The 20280-nt window shown below is 45.5% G+C and overlaps 1 protein-coding gene across 1 annotated transcript in view; it reads right to left on the reverse strand.

Annotated features, from left to right (window-relative positions):
- ORC2 (origin recognition complex subunit 2) overlaps nucleotides 1-20280 on the reverse strand; it is a 44572-nt gene that overhangs the window by 19672 nt on the left and 4620 nt on the right. Inside the window, exons 2-9 of the mRNA XM_068122615.2 lie at nucleotides 16852-17006; nucleotides 9999-10103; nucleotides 9750-9859; nucleotides 6636-6768; nucleotides 5119-5212; nucleotides 2442-2588; nucleotides 2090-2261; nucleotides 1925-1986 (exon numbers count right to left, since the gene is read on the reverse strand). Of these exons, the coding sequence (XP_067978716.1) occupies nucleotides 1925-1986; nucleotides 2090-2261; nucleotides 2442-2588; nucleotides 5119-5212; nucleotides 6636-6768; nucleotides 9750-9859; nucleotides 9999-10103; nucleotides 16852-17006 (978 nt within the window). The remainder of the gene's footprint in view (nucleotides 1-1924; nucleotides 1987-2089; nucleotides 2262-2441; nucleotides 2589-5118; nucleotides 5213-6635; nucleotides 6769-9749; nucleotides 9860-9998; nucleotides 10104-16851; nucleotides 17007-20280) is intronic.

Raw genomic sequence — 20280 nt, forward strand, 5'->3', positions numbered from 1 at the left:
TAAAAGCCCTGTTACCACGATAACTTGTGAACCAGTGATTGGATTCTGACCAAGTTTGGTACAAGTATGTATTATGTATGATACAAAGATGAACATATTCGATTTTGGGGTCAAAGGTCAAAGTCTGTTATAGGTCTATAACTTGAGAACAGCTGATGTGATATAATTCAAACTTGGTACAGATATGTATAATGATGTAAAGATTGTCTGATTAGATTTCGTAGTCAGGAGGTCAAAGGCCAAAGGTCATGTTAGGTAGAATTCCTGTTACCATGATAACTTGTGAACCAGTGATGGGATTCTGACCAAAATAGGTACAAGTATTATCATGATGCATAGATGAACTTATATGATTTTGGGGTCAAGAGGTAAAAGGTCAAAGTCTGTAATAGGTTTATAACTTGAGAACGGCTGAAGGGATATAATTCAAACTTGGTACAAGTATGTATAATGATGTAAACATGAACGGATGAAATTTTGGGGTCAAGAGGTCAAAGGTCAGAGGTCATGTCCGGTTAAAAAATTGATCACTTGAGAACAGCTGAATGGATTTGAATAAAACTTGGTGCAAGTATTATAATGATGCAATAATGTGGGTGGAGGCATATCGGTTGACGTCGTGGCGTCGAAGAGTGTCGTTCTCGTTTTTATTTAATTCACAATCTCGTGAGACGACGGTATCTCACAAAATATGATGGGCATACAAACATAGATTACTTTTGAGTTAACCAGCGAATTACCTCACCACCTGGATGGAAATATTAAAAAGGGCTCCATCAATGTTTGCTCATGGATGCCATGAATCATCACCCCAAGTTTTAAAACGATCCATTGAGCCGCTAATGGATCCACTGTCTGACTGATGAAAGGACGGACTGACTGAACAACGTTATGGCTGTCGTAGACGAGCTAAAAACACAACAGTGAACATGTCTTAAAACCCTTGATGTAGTGCAGTGCAGCACCCCAAGGAGAGGTGTGCCCACGGCACAGCACTCCCACGGGCGGTGCACCAAAGGCGCTCCAACAGATGGCGTACTCAAAACCAATATTGACATTTTAACCACTACCTGGTCTTCATCTGGAACTTGATGAGAGATTAGACTTAAGCCTTTTCTTGCTGGGCAGCCTTTATATCCTATTCTCTGCCGTCAGTTTAGCAACTTTAAGGCCACAGTCATGTGGCGTGTCCACCGAAGACCTCCTTCAGATGGCTGCATTGTGTGACCAAAAGTGAAGTTGAGGCAGGAATATTGTCACTTTTTTCAGGATGCCGGTGATAACTCACCTACTCTATGAAGACACCATGGGATCTTTAATGTCCACCGACTAATTCTAGCAGACAAGTCCTAGATAGCATCCATCCAAGAGACGGGCACTCTCATTGATGCAATGTATTACCTTGGAAAGATCCAATCAAACCTAGATGAGAAAGCGTGAAGGAAATTACACTACACCTTTAAGCTATCCTAGCCATGTCGGGCAGTTGCGCAAGTTGGTGGTCTCACTTTTGAAGTAATAATAATAATAATACATTTATTTTATATAGCGCTTTTCAAGAAGCCCAAAGACGCTTTGACAGAGTACAAAAAACAAGTGCAAAAAAACAAATAAATAGGTAAATAATCAAAGCAAAAGGAAGAAGGAGAAGAGAGAGTCGGGGGTTAAATGCTGTGGGTTAAATGTTAAATGCAGTGTTGAACAGGTGGGTCTTGAGTGATGTTTTGAATGTGGTGAGTGAGGAGGAGTCTCTGATGGTGTGAGGTAGTGAGTTCCAGAGGGTGGGAGCAGCGATGGAGAAGGCCCTGTCCCCCCAGGATCTGAATTTGGTCTGGATAGGAGGGGACAGGAGGTTGGCGCCAGCAGAGCGTAAAGTAAAGTGTGTTTTCTTTGGTGTTTGTGGAAGCAGGTATATCAATCTTACCTGGGTAAGATGTGGTGTTCTTGTGCTTCAACTGGTATTGTGCCAAGAGGGCAAAAATTCCTCTGAAGACAACATGACAAAATTAGGTCAGATAAAATAACAGCACAACCCAGCAAAAATGGTAATGAACGACTCCACATAGACATACAAGAAACAGTTGCACACCGAGCATTTGGAGTCAGGCTGCGCAGAACATGTGTAAGTGAGCTCAACACCAGGGTTCCAGAGGAATGAGCTAGCAATGACTTTTCAAAGGCAGTCTCCTTCGTGTATGCTTCAAATGTTGGAACCTCGAACCATAACCAACGGAATTGTCCCGCACGCCCCTGGTCCCAAACTGGGCACAACAAGAACCACGGCACAAATTAATTTAAAATAACAATCTGAAATGTTCATCTCTCAACCAACTACACTACCACCTTGTCAAAGCAGAACACTCCAAGCAATGATTTATAACTCATTTAAAGGGTTTGTGAGTGCAAGGTTCACAATGAACTATCAAAAAGGATGTTTTCACCAAGTGGTGCGTTGATGTGGTCAATTGTTGCAATGATGTGAATCCCGGATAGAGCAGCCAGCTGGGCAAACAATTCTTGAGTGCGAGCAGCACGCAATGTTGGCCCATCCACATTGTGCACCAGCAGAAACAGTTCACAACCGCCGTCTAAACACAAATACGAAAATCAATGGCAACCTGTCATCGCTCCACACGCGGATGCAAAAATAAAATTGAATCACAATAAAACTGCAAACATGTTGTCATCACGTCTACACAACTCTGACTGCATTTAAATGAGTGACAACGCACGGTTTCACAATTTTATAACAAAACCAAGCAAATTATTTTAATGACAATCTGATTTTAATAATTTGGGAGCATATATATATATATATATATATATATATATATATATATATTTGGGTATTGGCTACATTTCTATTAACGATATTGTTCCGTGGAAGGGGAGGGGTCCAAAGGTGGATAGTGTTAAGAATAGTATGGACCGTGTGACCCCGTACGTTACATTTGTCTTATAATAGCTATTTGTCAAGAGGTAAGTCATATTATACAATGTGTACCGAGAAGGCAGTGAGTGTTAACTGTAAGACAGTATAGATTACATTTGTTGTGCAAAACCTCTCGCCAGGTAAGGCCGGGTCAGTACTTGGGGCATTTAAGAAGAAAGGCACAAAGAAAGCGCATTGTGCTTTTAAAGGAAACCATCATGGAGCCTGGTGTTGGCTTAGCAGTTAGGGTGCCGGCTTGGGATCCTACGATCCTGAGTTTGAATCCCCGTCGATCGCTGAATTAACGCCAGGGGGGTTGACTCAGCCTGTCATCCTTCCGAGGTCGGCAAAGTGAGTACCAGCTTGCTGGGATGAATGATCCCGGTGTGTACCCCGATTTAGAATAGGTACACCATATCCCTGCGCATTGTAAGAGGTGACTAAGGGTTGGTGTCAGGAAGGGCAGCCGGCCATAAAAACATTGCCTCAAACAGGGAACCATGATTGTCATGAGGCCTGCAAGGCTAATCCTCGCTCTAGCGGGGAAAAATGACCTTAAAACGATCATTCATTCATTCATTCATATTCATTTCATTCATCATGGACAGTTTAGACCATCATGGACTCGAGGAACTGGGGAGGGCTAGAGGGTTGAAAGATGAGAGAGCAAGATAGGAAGAGATAGTTAAAAAAGAAAAAGCCACCAACCTTCTGCTATGGCAAAGCACCAGGCCCTATGCATCTACTTCTTTGTGGTAGAGGCCACTGATGTCGAGAGCTTTGGATTACACAACATCCAGAAAAAATAGGTAACAAGTTGGTGCACCAGCTGGAATTGAGGGTGCCTGGCCAAAGTGTGGGCACTAGCTCAAATTGGTGGGTACCAGCCCGTAGTTAGAGACCAGACGGAACTACAGAGAAAGGCCATGTAAGGTGGAGATCTTGTAAGGAGAAATCGTACTTAGCAAAGGAGGACTTGGCATGACAGAAGATGCCCAGTCTGCAGCTCACCATGGAGGCTCGCTTAGATAAAAGGTCTGCTTTGTAGACATGGTGGTTGATAGTAAGCTCAATATAATAACCCTATTCCAATGGTTGATTGTGGAAATACATGTGAGTTTATGAGACTATCCTTCCAGAAAGACAGGGTGAGAATATGACACTTGCATTAATTGAATAAAACCACCTTTAGAGGCCATTTTTTTTCCCCGCAAGCGGGGGTTGGCCTTTTTCGGGGACCGTGGTTGTTGTTGTTTTTTGGTCCCCTTTTTGAAGCAATGTTTTACGGCCGGATGCCCTTCCTGCCGCCAACCCTGTTTGTCGCCTTTTTACGACACACAGGGAATTACCAGTTAACTGGTACTCAATTAGCCGACCTCGGAAGGATGACAGGCTGAGTCAACCCCCTGGCGTTAATTCAGCGATCGACCGGAATTCGAACCCAGGATCCTAGGATCCTAAGCTGGCACCCTAGCCGCTAGCCCAACACCAGGGACTTTAATTGAATGACATATTATATTTGTCAGACCAGCATCTGATCCTTTCTAGGCCAGCAGAGATGGAAGCAGTGTTGCTACCATCCTGCCGTTGGGAAGAGTACAGTAATGTATAAAGTTGAGTCATCTGCAAAGAGGAAGACAGGGTTATCCATGGCATCAGAGATGTAATCAAAGTATATGAGAGACAGGACTGTGCCCAAGACACTGCCTTGGGGAACTCCAGCAACGACTAGAAAAGGAGATGACAGAGTTCCATTGAGGGCCACATGCTGAATGCTCGACAGGAGGAAGTTGTTAAGACAGGAATGTGGGTAATCCTCGTTGACACAGGTAGAGAGCTTGGGAAGCAGAAAGTATGAGGAAATATATTCTAACAATCTATTTTTCCAAACCAATTCTCAGCTATAAGTCTGATCTATATATTACATGTGTAAAAGGACAAGAAGAGAAAAGGAGAAGACAGATGGAGAGGATTACGGAGAGAAGGGGAAGAGGTTTGTGAGAAGATTGGGATAATATAAGGAGGGGAGGGAAAAGGGGAATTGCCATGTATTGGGCATATGTGGAGAGGGATGGTGAGAAAATTGCATTTACTCATCGTTTTGTACCTTAGAACGTGCAGCTTTATGACCTCTGGCCCAGGTTGAAAGTACAATGAACAAAAAACAGCAAATGCTGTGTTCACACCTGTTCCAAAACTCTTCTTTACTGCTTCCAGCTGCTCAACACCGGCTCGAGGAACAGGAACTTCCAGAATCTCTTCCAGAATCAAGGTCAACACCTGCGCAGTCATTATTTTTTTAAATCACCGTGGAAGGGGAGGGGAGGCGTTTATAACATACTAGCATATAAGACCCGTCGCTTCGATGACGGGAACACCAATCTTTGCGTACTTAAAAAAAAAAAAGGTTGTTGTTGTTTGGTGTTAAAAAAAAGACATTAAATGAAAGAAATGGGGAAAGATGTATCATTTGTATGATTTGGATTCGTGGAGACTCGTATGGATTAGGAATCAACGTGGTGGATAAAACATCTTTGTAGGGAGAGGGATAAGTGGTTATCTTTACTTCCTGAGAGTGGTTTCATTAAAATCCAATCTCAAGTTAACAAAGGATTCCTGGGAGATCCTGCTCTCTGTGCAGGGATAACCAACGTCTGGCATTTGCAGTTTTGACACACATGTGCATGTACCCATACAAAAAAATTTTTTTTGTCCGTTCCGTTCCGTTAAAAAAAAAATCCGTTCTCAAGTTATTACACGACAAACATACAGACATGGCTCCTTTTATAATATAGATTTCATCAGCACAAAGACACCACATGTCCAGTAAATATGAAGCAGAATCACCTATAGTTTCATCAAAGTGTGCTTGAACCAAACTGGCAGCCAATTGTGAGAGTGACTTATCGGTAGAAAGTGAAAAAGTTGCAGGTTTGCAGCAAAATAATGTTTGGAGTAAACTGGAGTAAAATAAGGGAGCGTAAGGGTAAAATAGATTGAGGTGGTGTAAATTGTAGCCTTTATGAATAACCAGATTGAATAAATATTAAATAGTGATTTTATTGGTTAAATGTATATTTTTATTGTTTTGCTTTTTAGAGATGCTTGACTTATGGTATTGGTAAATTGCTTGACTGAGATGCTTGACTCTTCCACCGAAGGTAAATGCTATGTTTTCACCACTGCCCGTTTGTGAACAGGAAATCTCAAAATGTTGTGGAAGGATGCGGACGAAACTTGGTGGACAGGTTGAGTGTGGGCCAAGGAAGAACTGATTCCATTTTGTTGAAGATACGAATCCGGATCCGGATCAGACAATTTTTTAAAGTGATTCTTCACCATTGAGTGATGGGGCTAAAACCGATATATAGCACGACATCTCAAAACGTTGTGGTCAGATTCAGACGAAACTTGGTGGACATGTTGGGTGAGTGACAAGGACGAATCGAGTCAATTCTAGTGAAGTTTAGACTCCAGATCTGGCCTATCAGTGGGATACAAAACATAAACTGTTCAGTTTGGCAGAGGTATGCACTCTACTGAGTGCGGTTCTAGTTTACCTTATAGGTACAAAACACAAGGTCAAGAGGTTTAAGGTTTAACTAAGCACTTGTTCTAACATCCAACCCTCTCCCCCCCCCCCCCCCCCCCGCCCCCCGCCCCCCTCTCTCTCTCCCTACCTGCTGACTGAAGCAGCACTTACTGAGTTCAGAGTGAGGTTTGGGAAGGAGCCATCAAGGACCACAAGTGACTCATCACAAAGGGCTGTCAAGCGGAACTCTTCCAGCAAACATCTCTTGGACCCCAAACCATAAAGCAGCACATTGAATCCGAGCCTGTTACATGAGCAATACAAGTACAACATTAAAAGGAGTGCACTTGATTTATTCTGATACTCAAGACAAGACTATGGGTAACAAATTAATTACAGCACAGGAAACGAATGAAGAATCTAAAGGTGCCAAAAATACAGCACTGTTCAATTTGATCGCAAGGCTATTCGATTTGACACTTTTTTTTTTTTTTTAAACAGAGATTGGGGCCCATGAAAGAGCTAGACAATGGAGAAACGGCCTTCATGGAACGGAGCCCTCCCAGGTCTCAAAGTATCCACCTCAGTATGTGTGTGTGTGTGTGTGTGTGTGTGTGTGTGTGTGTGTGTGTGTGTGTGTGTGTGTGTGTGTGTATATATATATATATATATATATATATATATATATATATATATATATATATATATACAAGAGGGCTGTCAGATGCTTGGGATTGGCAGGTGGTGGCAGACCTAAGGCCACAATTGGTATTCCCAGAGGAGATCTGTGTGACAAGGTTGCGGCCTGACATTGTCATTTGGTCAGGTGCAACAAGACAGGTCATCTTAGGGGAATTGTCGGTACCTTGGGAAGAGAACATGGAGGAGGTGCACGAGAGAAAGAGAGGAAAGTACAGTGAGCTGGAGGCAGAGTGCCGGGAGAAGGGTTGGCGAGTTTCGTGTCAGCCATTTGAGGTGGGGTGTAGAGGGTATATTGGCAATTCCTTTTCTGCATTTCTTGCTAGGCTGGGAGTGTGTGTGACAGAAAGAAGGAGGATGTGTGACAAGGTGGCCCAGGGTGCCTTGAAAGGCTCATTTTGGATATGGAGGAAGTTTATGGAGGAAGTTTATGGAGGCACGTCGAACGGTGTAGGTTGGTTGTGTGTGGTTTTTTTTTGTTTGTTTTTTTTGAGGTTTTTTGTTACCATTATTATTTCTTATTTTGTGTATATGAGTGAGTGGGTGAGGGTGTGTGTTTTTGCATGAATTAATTTTTGCATGAGTGTGTGTTTTTGAATGTTGGGTGGTGTATGATGTAAGGGTAGGTGGTTGGTTGGTTGGTGTTGTGTGTGTGTGTGTGTATGTGTGTGTATGGGTGTGTATGTGTGTGTATGAATGATCTGGTGTGTTTTGTTGGTGAGTGGTGAGGGTATAAAGGTGGGTGTTTGAGTGTTCCACCATGTTTGTTTGGTGCTGTGGATTCTGGATGCGGAGGTGTTGTTGTTGTTGTTGTTCGCACTGGCTGAGAGTGGGGGTATGTACGCATCCAGGTGCAGTTGCTGCATGTGGATGTGTATGTGCCCATGCTGGCCCACCTTAGCTGACCGTATCGAGGTTGAAGGGCCGAAACGGGATGATGCTGAGGACCTCGACTGAGGACCCGGTCAGTGCGGCACACGTGTGACCAGGTGTGTTTTGAACTCATGTGTATATATATATATATATATATATATATATATATATATATATATATATATACATACATATATATATATATATATATATATATGTTTTCTCCACACACGTGGGTGGTTTTCAGAGGATGGAAAAGAGACCTACCAGATCTCAAAGTATCCACCTCCGTGTGTGCAAAGCACCGACAGCATTGCAATGTGGTAACATGCCGACGGCATCGCAACATTGGCAACGCACTGTGGTAACAATGTAGTAACATGCAATGTGGTAACATGCCGACGGCATCGCAACATTGGCAACGCACTGACGGCATCACAACGTGGAGACTCGCCGATTCACAGTGTGAGGTAAAACACGTTCACAGTGCGTTCACATACTTTTACTCGTGCTTAAACAAACACACAAAGTGTTTCTTCCATCAGATCTGTTCCCATCTTCAGAAACAAATACATTATATACAATGTACTTTCCTTTCTCACTAAAATACCAAGATTATTTTTGCCTTAACACTCCAATAAAGGTAGATCATACAACAAATGTGTGTAAAAAAAAATCACAAATTGTGTGTGTGAGATCTTCCAGTGGCTTCTGGCTCCTAAGCAGTTAGCTAAGTCTCTTGGTGGCTGCATATGAATATATGAATGAATGAATGATCGTTTTAAGGCCATTTTTCTGCGCTAGAGTGGGGGTTAGCCTTGCGGGCCCCATGACAATCATGGTTCCCTGTTTGAGGCAATGTTTTTATGGCCGGATGCGCTTCCTGACGCCAACCCTTGGTCACGCTCTTACGATGCACAGGGATACGGTGTACCTATTCTAAATCGGGGTACACACCGTGATCATTCATCCCAGCAAGCTGGTACTCAATTTGCCGACCTCGGAAGGATGACAGGCTGAGTCAACCCCCCTGGCGTTAATTCAGCGATCGACCGGGATTCGAACCCAGGATCCTAGGATCCCAAGCCGGCAGTCGGCACCCTAACCGCTAAGCCAACGCCAGGTGATACTTTGCATGATATGATAGCTGCATGATGGCTGCATGATAGATACTTTTTCATACTGGCTTGAAAGGGTGGAATTATTTAATATGCCTGCTTCCTAACTGAAGGATCAATCCCATGAGATGAACCCCAGTTGCTTTGTCTGAAATTTAGGAAAGAAATATTGCTTTCACGTGCTGGTTCGATTGGCCCTTCCGTTGTTGCAGTAACAAAGTATTAATTGGTTATTATGATGTCACTGATTAATCATTGCTGTGCATTGTAGCAAGTTTGTTGTACCAGAACTCTACTGTTATAGTGTTTACATTTCATGTCAATCACATATACACAGAGTAAATAGGTGAATATGCAAGTAACCAACCCATGCTTCAAACTCATTTGTCTAAGTCTCCCTCTATTCTGTCCCTCAAGCCTGCGGTTGGTGTTTCCCCCTCTTTCTGCTGTTCCTTTGGTTCTATTGCTTCCTGATCTGTTCAGTATTTTAGCTTTTCCACAAGCCTCGACTCTCTATAGAAAAAACTCCAGCACAATCGTATCTCATCAGGAAAGTTAATATGTAAGGTAAGGCACAATAAGCTGGGATACCAACCTAAGCTGCAGCAACCATTTTGAGAAGAGATGACGATACCCTTCCTTAAGTGCTTGCCGTTCTTTAACAAAGACCGGTGGTGCATCAGCCAGAAGGTCCAGCAACCGATCCTGCAATGCAATCAGATTATTTTAAAAAACATTGAAGACAAATATCAGCAAGAAACATGCAACTGACAATGAAACAACCTGAGACTCATCAACCCTTTTCCACCATACCCAACTTCTTGCCGTTAAATCTCTACATTACCTGGTCCAGGTGTGCAGAGCGAAGGCAGGACAACGTCCGATTCGACGTACCCACTTTGGAGCTTCGGTGCGCTTCAAAATAATTCTGTACGTCTCCCTGCTCTGCCTAAAAGGAAACACTCAGGTGTTCAGAAAAAGTCACAATGCTAATTCACCATTCCTTAAGTTGAACTTTTATTCCCATCAATAATCCACATTTGCCACTCGGACAAAAAAACAAACAATATAAACCTCACTCATAATCGATTATTATCTTTCTGGTTCAGGAGAAACCCCATTTTCTGATATGACAGGTCCTCAAGAGAAAACAAAATATTGTAAGATTTGTCATGAATGTGATTCAATCATACAAGTCCAAAGGCGTTTTCAGTATGAAATGAACAAACCAGCACATGAACGACACTCCATATGAGGATGGGTGATCAGTTTGAGGCTACAGGATCTGTGCTGAAAGGGAAATCTGCTAGAAGGCCAAGAAAGTCAAATGAAAGGGCGAATGCTGTTATGGGGGCATTTACCAAGAGCCCCAAAACGTCAATTACAGACTTGGCATTTAATATGGAATCTTTTTTTTTTTCTTGACTTGGGTTTACTTTCTGAACTCGGTATATCAATCTGGTGAGTTTCTTTTACGCTTCGGTGATTTCTTTGTGAAAAGAACCATGTCACTGATTGTCTGTCGCAGCAAGAAGTCAATAACAGGTTTATATCACAGGTGGCGTGACAAAATGTACAGACATGTACATTTGACGATTGGCTTCACAATCGGGTATATAAGGGTTGTTGCGTTCTGTATTAGTGGAAAACAACTGCTGCACATCTACAAAAGTTATTGCCGCTTCCCCTGGAGATGGTCCGTCAACTCGACAATGCTGTTTTTCATTTAGTGGTGGCTTTACGAAATTCCGGCATGAAACAGCGTGCTATTGCTCGGCAGTATGGCATCACTCAAGGTCAGGTGTCAAAGATCCTGAAACGAAATGCTCAGAGGGGTGTCCCTACTCCAATACCGAGGTCAGGACGTCCCCGCTGAACCACAAGGAGGGATGATCGCCAGCTGCACCGGTTAGTCCGCAATGGCCGTACCAAGTCAGCTAATTGGCTTAGGGCTGAGTGGCAGCAACTGACAAATGTGCCTGTATCCAGAAGGCTAGTCAACCAACGAGTGGTTCAAGCAGGCTATCGTGCCAGGCGTCCCCTGAGAAAGCCACGTCTGACCAGACAATACCGCCAGCGCCGATTGCAGTGGGCCAGAGAGCACCGTCAATGGCAGCCAGGACACTGGAATCATGTGATCTTCAGTGACAAGTCTAGATTTCTGGTCTATCGTCAATATGGCCGCGTCCGAGTGCGCAGACAAATGCATGAAGCCTACAACGAAGATTGTATCGTGCCAAGAGTCCAAGCTGGAGGTGGTGGGGTGACCGTTTGGGCTGCTTTTCATGCAGGGGGCAAAACTGACCTGGTTGTTCTGAATGGAAACCTGAACCAGTTCAAGCACAGGGCCATTCTGGAAGAAACATTGCTTCCATTTGTTCGTGCAGCCTTTCGAGGAAACTTTGTCTTCCAAGATGACAATGCACGGCCTCATCGTGCTCGCATGATCCAACACTTTCTTGCTGACCGTGGTGTAGAGCATATGGTGTGGCCTGCCATGTCCCCGGATATGAATCCGATAGAGAACTTGTGGGCAGAATTAACGCGTCAAATCGACAACTTGGACCAGCAGCCTGCCTCTGTGCGTGAATTGCAGCAGGCTATTATCACTGCATGGCAAGCGATTCCTGTCCAAACCTTGGCAAATCTCGTGAACAGCATGCCTCAACATGTACGTGCTCTCCTGAATGCTCGTGGGGGTTACACAAAGTACTGAACTGTAATTTTACTGTCCGTAATCCCAGTCGTAATTTAACTTTTGTTTTTGTTAAAAAAAAAATTGGGCTAATGTGCAAAATAAAGAGATACTTCTGGAAAACGCAGAGAAGTTTAACACAGTACTGTCCGTGAATTGAGTTCGATATCAGTTTACATCACTTTCAAGGATCAATTTATATGCTTCGAAATGTCAAATGTGGTTTTTGTTTCTTTTAAAGGTCACATTAACAAAATCTAGAATAATTTCAACATAATTCCAATTAACTTTTGGTTCTAAGTCATCTTGAAAAGTAAGTTCACCCCCACAAAAAAAAATTCCATATTAAATGCCAAGTCTGTAGAAGAGCAAACATCCCAAAAAGCTCTGTTCATGGCATCCTTCATAAAGAATTGAGGTTTAAATGTTATAAAATGCAAACAGTTCATGAAGTTTTAGAGAAGGATTATGAAACAAGAGTAAATGTTTGTCTAGAATTGATTGAGCAGATTTTTAGTGATGAGGATACATTTCACATTTCAGGAAAAGTTAATTGTCACAACTGTAGGATATGGGAAGAAGAAAATCTGCATGGATTGTTTGAACACGAAAGAGATTCGCCTAAAGTAAACGTCTGGTGTGCCGGGTCATGATTTCACGTCTATGGACCCCATTTTGTTGATGAATGCAGCATCATCAGCATTTCATACCTCAACATGCTACGAGAGCTCTTTATTCTGCAACTCCAAGAAAATCCCGACTTGTTTCAAAGAGCTATCTTTCAACAGGATGGAGCAGCACCTCACTTTGTTCGAATTGTTGAAGTGTTTTTAATGAAACTTTGTCAGACCATTGGATTGATAGAGACGGACCTATGAAATGACCCGCTTATTCCCCCGACTTAGTGGTGAGAGGCGAGTTGGAAAACGCCAATGCCTCTGTCTTTTGTTTAAACCTGTCAACAAAGTGGAGAGCAGGATTGGAATTGAAATGAGAAATGTGTTACAACCTGCACAGAGCAACAGGTCAAATAGTTAGACCACAGTGATGAAGTAGGAAAAACCTGTGTGGGTAAACCTATACGACAGTCAGTTGAGGCTGTGAAGCAGCCAAACTTAAAGGCTAAACCGTATCGGCTTGTTCACGGGTCGCTCCTGCAGGATCTATTGGCTGTCGCATGCTGCGGGCCAGTTTGTGCAGAACAATAACATTTAAATGGAAGACTGCAAGGTTCAGGCTTCACGAAGGCAAAATAACATCATCCAAGATGTGAGGGATCTCTGGCTCGCTCGTGGGACTGGGAGATTGATCAGCTATCTTACGACAATGCAAACTTCCCTCACCTTGAGGGACCTCTAAATATGTAAATCCAAGTTGAGTAAGTGAACCTGAGTTTGGAGGGGGTTGGCTTGTGAGGGACATAGGGGTGTTGGAGTGGGGGAAAGTTAAAGTGCAAAACCATTCTGGAGGAATGGTCACACTTGATGCCAATTGAGGGCCCCATGGGTCAAATGGTGTGGCCGGTGAATCTGAACACACACACACACACACACACACACACACACACACACACACACACACACACACACACACACACACACACACACACACACACACACACATACATACACACACACACACACACACACACACACACACCTGGGTAATATGAGTTGTTACAGCATGTATCGCACCAGTCAGCCAACCCTCACGTATGGAGAATACAGTGCAGAGGGGAAGAGGGAAATTCTGCCATTTTTGTTTATGTGATAAATAGATGGTATAGTGCTTTAACCGACAGGTTTATCAAAACCCTCCCCTATCCTCCCTTTCCCCTTACCTCTCCCTCCACTCACCACAAATTCGCAGAGCATAGCCGCGAATAGGGGGGAGACCGCGATTTCGCGGAACACAGCCGCAAATGGAAAAAACCCGCAAATTCACGGGACACTTTTCTGCGAATAGAGAAACAGGTCGTATTTTATCAACCGCGAATACGAAGATTCCACGAATAGCGGGACCGCGAATAGCGGGGTCCGACTATATTTCAAGAAGTGCCTACTTGTTTGTGGGTTTGTTTGTTTGTTTGAATTATATGCATTCCTGAACCACGGATGTAATTAATTGAAAACTACTAGTTATATTTGAGGTGTACCCGGAAAGCTTTTTAGCAGTAAAAAATAATAATAATAATACTTCCGGAAGTGGGAACAAAACAAGTTGAAAACTGGTGGTTATACTCAGGGTGTGTACAGGAAGATTTATAGGGTAAAAAACATTCATAGTTGCAGGGTGAGTGGAGGATGCAATTTCTTCTTTTTTTTAATGGTGAAGGCTCCAGGCACAGACTATATGGCCCTCATCGAGTCCACGTCTTAAATAAAAGAGAAGAAAAGTGTATGATGAAAAGTGTATGATGTTTGTTTGGAAGAAAGAGAGATTGAAGCTAGCCCGGCCGGCAGCGATAGTTTGAGTGAGACAAAGGAGACCAGCAATCCTGACATGGAGAGTGCAAGATGGTTCCGGGCACGATTTTAACGCTCCTAAGTCAGAATGGTAGTACTACCCTGAATGGTTGCTGTCAACAACCTACTACCTAAAAAACCGGTCCAACCGGATGGGTGTTTTTTAAGAGACACCTTCTCCTTACTGGATGGCAGATGGCTCCCGAAGGGAGCTCGTTCGCCTTTTAACAAGTATTGTTTTTAGTCCCGCAGGGTGTCACAGTCACCCTCCCCACTGGCAAGCCAGTGAGAGTAATCGGTTTAGTCACTACCCAACCATGCGGCAGGTATGTGGCCGGTACCACTGGGTTACTGTTACCAGTGGCAGTCAGGAGATCTTATATCTTATAGCACCACCTGCTGTAGGCCTGTATTACAAGTCATAGATCATAAAAGAGGGGAAATTAACCCATCCATAAGGACAGGTGCTTTGCAAATCATCACAATTACCCATTTTTCCCTGTTGCATTTTAAATGGATTGCTTGTAGCGGTTCCCGCTGAATGTACACAATCGCCTTGCACCTGCCAGGACGCGGCCAGGGCGCGATCGCCATGCCGGGCTCGTCCGGGCGGGCCCAGACGCGCCTCTCCTGGGCATGCCCGGACTCGCTGTTCCCGGGCACGCCCGAACCTCCCGGGCACGCCCGGTCTCGTCTTTCCCGGGCATGCCCGCTCTCGCCTTTCCAGGGCTCGCCCAGAGCGCCCGGGCACGCACAGCCTCGACTTGCCAGGCCGCGTCCAGGACGCCCGGGCATGTCCAGACTCGCCTTTCCAGGGCTCGCCCAGAGCGTCCGGGCATGCCCGCTCTCGCCTTTCCAGGGCTCGCCCAGAGCGCTCGGGCACGCCCAGCCTCGACTTGCCAGGCCGCGTCCAGGACGCCCGGGCATGTCCAGACTCGCCTTTCCAGGACTCGCCCTTGACACCCGGGCATGCCCGGTCTCGGTTTTCCCGGGCAAACGCCCCGGCATAAATGTGTATATATATTGCTGCCCGATAAACGGGCTTGTCAGAATACCTGAGCTGTTTTGTTTCAATAAAGCAACTCGGACGAATTCCGTCTTTGGTCGCGTCAATTCTTTCGACTCGCGTTGGAGCGCAGTTCCTTCATGCTAGCCATTTAATTCCCATCAAGACTGCTTGTATTCTTCGGTCTGTGCTGGTCACAGCAACAGGGTTTGTGCAAATTGTGTTTAGAATAAATATTTTACTGAAGTGGTCTACACGTGTTATCGATCATTTTCGGAATTATTACGCCAAGCTCTCTATTCGCCAAGCTAAATGAAGCAAACAAGCAACAAGCTTGAGTCAAGACCAAGGAAATGAGAACAACTGATAGAGTCTGCGTGTGGCTTGGGCCTGAGAAATCTGGGCACCACAAACCGTTGTATCATCGTTAACCTGACGATCCTCAAATTCAATCCGAGATCAATCAAACATGGAGGACTGGAGCAACATATGCATAACTGAGACATTGGAATAGAGTTATTGGCGTGAAGGGATGCTGCATGACTGACTCACTCAATGCCACCGATTAAATGGAATTTCGGGGAAAGCAACATGCACCAAAACAAATAAATCCAATTGGGAAAATACACACTAGCTATGCATATAAAAAGTAAATCAAATAGTCGGACAGACAAATACCTGAACACCACATACAGTTCGACGTCGTTTATTAGTGTCGTAACTAAGGCTGAGCTCAGGAATTGAAGATACACCACCTCGCATTACACTACAGCGTATAATGTGCATAGCTAATCATTGATTTGCGCCAATTCATTGATGGATCAATGAGATGGGCCTGCCGTTAAACCATTTTCATTGTGTGAGAATAATGAAGTGTGCTTTGGAAATTTCTCAATATCACGAGAACTATTATTATCAATCGGGCTTCTAGTTTTAGCTTCCAGTGCATTGCGCTTATCCTGTGAGGGATTGCCAAACAATTCATGGTTAAATGTTAAAGGAGCTAAAACGAGACAAAACCTTGCACATTCAATTCAGATCTTCAAGACAGTTGTTAACCACCATCGAATGGTGGCGAGCAACATCACCCATCCAAAACCATGATCTTTTCTACCCAGGATGCACTTGTTCTACAGTTAGTTAAACTCCCCAAATTCAAATTTCCATATAGCTCAACTCATTCGCTCAACCCATATAGCTCAACTACTTTCTCCTATTTGTGGAACTGTCTTCTGGAGATTCTTCAATGCCACTCTTCATTCCAGGTCTTCAAGCAGGCGATGCAGCACCATCTCAGGTTATCCCCCATCTGTACTCACGACCTTCTCTACCCCCACTGACCCAACCCAACCCAATCCCTTTACTTGCAGATTGCTGAGTTTCCTCCCTCTTCTCCTCCATTTTCTCTTGCTTTGTCAAGCTTTGGCCCCACTGTAGATTCTTTGGCGTTTTACCCTCGGTCACCTCGCTTTTCGGTTAACTTAAATTTTGTGCTATTAAAAAAAACCAAAAAAAAAAAAAAACCACACACCTGAGTCAACCTGGAGCAGGAAGGACGGACCTGATTGGGAATCTCATTCCCTGCAAACTTCTTGCCCTTCACTTCACAAATTCCTTTTTTCTTGTCCTCATCTCCCTCGGGCTCCGAGTGTGAAGCGCCGTCATGGTCAGACTCCAACGATTGTCCTTTATACACAAATGAACACATGCAATATTGTTAATAAAATACCTAAATCCTTTAATTATTATTACTATAATATATAGTGTAGCAGCATAGCAAACCTGTTGTGCATTTTGTGATACAAGCACCAAATTTGGCACAAATGTACATTAATATGTTGCGAACATTTTCAGATATTGGGCCACTTGAAATTCCGTAATTTTTTTTTTCAAATTTTTTCAAATTTCGTAATTTCAAATTTTTCGGGTGACACCGTCACAATTTCGGTCTTCGAGGCCGGCCGATATAGTGGGGCGGCTTAGCCCAAATATTCAAAAGAATTGTGCATTTTGTGATACAAGCACCAAATTTGGCACAAATGTACATTAATATGTTGCGAACATTGTGTGGTCAGCAATGAAGACGAGAGTCTGAATTACATGTATGCAAAAGACCTTGTGAACCAGTGAAGCAAATACACGGGTAAGCATGAATTAAATCTAGGGCATGATATAATTTCCATGATGTTTACCTCTACACTCAATGGTGGAAGGAGGTAATGTTTTGATCCCAGCTTGTCTGTATGTCTGTTTGTCTGTTAGTCCACAAAATTCCAGACAAAGCTTGTAGTAGTGGTAGTTGTAGTGGTAGTGGTGATAACAGAAATTGTTATATAGAACTGAACTTATATTATTATTATATGCAGAAAATAACTTCATTTCTATATGCCCTGCAGTGGACAGGTTAATTGGTTTATGCACTGAAGGGGTCACCCTGGTGTGCACTGCTGTGTTCTGCCTCACTGAGTTGTTCAGGTATGATGTACTCAGCACAAGCTTCCGGTCGGCCCGGAGGTGGGGGTGCGGGGCCTGTCACGGAACGTCAAAACAAACGGCTTGCCGGGGCCGCCCAAAAGTCGGGCGTGAGGGGCGCGTCCACTAATGGAACGCCTCTCGCTTCCCAGATCGAGGGCCACGTGGTCAGGAGAACCTCGTCCCTTCCGGTCACACTTTGCCTATCGGCCGGCCTCGAAGACCGAAATTGTGACGGTGTCACCCGAAAATTTGAAATTACGAAATTTGAAAAAATTTGAAAAAAAAAATTACGGAATTTCAAGTGGCCCAATATCTGAAAATGTTCGCAACATATTAATGTACATTTGTGCCAAATTTGGTGCTTGTTTCACAAAATGCACAATTCTTTTGAATATTTGGGCTAAGCTGCCCCACTAATACATACTGTATAATATTGTAGATACTTTTTGACATTTACACGTAAACATTCAGCTAATAAAAGCAATTGTTGGGGCATTTCATGAACCAACCATTCGTTTTCATCACTACGGATCAAGAAACCCTTGTACGCTGAGGTCTTACTCTCTAAGATTATCCTCGTCACCGTGTGGCCCCGGCCCACACGTTTGCAGCCTCACCAACCAAAAGGGAGTTACAGCCTCACCGGTCATGAAGTAGTAAAAGCTGATGGTGGTGAGTGCGTGCCCATTGTGACAGCAAGATTCCAATGACTATAAAGCTCATCGAGAAACACTTCACATGAATGAATACAATGCCACACCAATGGAGGGCTTGTACAGGAAGCAAGTGGTGACGGACAGCAAAACATGCATGTTGGGAATCCTGGACACGGATGATCAGGTACATTCCAGTACCATGTGCGATCAGCGCATGCACATGGGCAATGGCTTATTTTGCATGTTCACCATTAACAACACCCAAGTCTTATAAGGACATTCACCGGTACACAGAGCAAACAAGGAGTTTGAAGGACTCAGACAATGTACCAATGGTACTGCTTGGGGAGAAAGTGATCTTCCAGCACGCACTGTGGACATCAACCAGGTAAGCACAGCAAAGAGCATGTTGTAGCGGTTCCCGCTGAATGTACACAATCGCCTTGCACCTGCCAGGACGCGGCCAGGGTGCGATCGCCATGCCGGGCTCGTCCGGACGGGCCCAGACGCGCCTCTCCTGGGCATGCCCGGACTCGCTGTTCCCGGGCACGCCCGAACCTCCCGGGCACGCCCGGTCTCGTCTTTCCCGGGCATGCCCGCTCTCGCCTTTCCAGGGCTCGCCCAGAGCGCCCGGGCACGCCCAGCCTCGACTTGCCAGGCCGCGTCCAGGACGCCCGGGCATGTCCAGACTCGCCTTTCCAGGGCTCGCCCAGAGCGTCCGGACATGCCCGCTCTCGCCTTTCCAGGGCTCGCCCAGAGCGCTCAGGCACGCCCAGCCTCGACTTGCCAGGCCACATCCAGGACGCCCGGGCATGTCCAGACTCGCCTTTCCAGGACTCGCCCTTGACACCCGGGCATGCCCGGTCTCGGTTTTCCCGGGCAAACGCCCCGGCATAAATGTGTATATATATTGCTGCCCGATAAACGGGCTTGTCAGAATACCTGAGTTGTTTTGTTTCAATAAAGCAACTCGGACGAATTCCGTCTTTGGTCGCGTCAATTCTTTCGACTCGCGTTGGAGCGCAGCTCCTTCACTGGTGATCAACCGACATGGACACGGCAGTGACTCTTAAACTGCCTACCTTCTGGGAGGCTCACGCGGCTGTTTGGTTCGCCCAGGCGGACTCCCAGTTCGCCCTGCGAGGCATCACCGCGGACGACACCCGCTTCCACCATGTCGTGGCAGCGCTCGGTTCCGCCACCGCGGCCCGCGCCCTGAGCCTCCTCGAGCACCCGCCGGCTGCTGACAAGTATGACGCGCTGAAGACGCTCCTCCTCGATGCTTTCGCCCTCTCACCGGCGGCACGCGCACGGCGCCTGCTCGACCTGCCCCAGCTCGGCGACACGCGCCCGTCCGAGCGCATGGACTATATGCTCTCGTTGCTCGGTGAGCACTCTCCGGATTTTCTGTTCCGCGAGCTGTTCCTTCGCCAGCTGCCTCACCCGGTACGCCTCGCCCTGGCTGGCACGTCGATCACCGATCCCCGCGCCCTCGCCAGGGAAGCCGATAAGATCTCCTCGGCGGGCCAACACATCGGCGCGGCTACCTGGAGCCTGCCGCCGTCCGAGGCGACGCCCACGACGCCCGAGCGCCCTGCGCGGTTGGAGGCCGAACTGCCGGTGCAACTGGCGGCCGCCACGCCGCGGCAACCGCTTCCGACACGATGGCCGGGGCCTCCACCTGACCAGGCGTGGCGTTATTACCACGCCAGGTTCGGACACAAGGCTCGGACGTGCCGACCCCCGTGCACTTTCGGCAAGTCGGGAAACGGCCGGGCCGGCGTTCATTCCCAGCCATGAGCGCCGGCCACTCGGGCAACTTGCTTTTT

Source organism: Myxine glutinosa, chromosome 7, assembly GCF_964187855.1.
Source record: "Myxine glutinosa chromosome 7, kmMyxGlut1.1, whole genome shotgun sequence".
NCBI classification, from domain to species: domain Eukaryota; kingdom Metazoa; phylum Chordata; class Myxini; order Myxiniformes; family Myxinidae; genus Myxine; species Myxine glutinosa.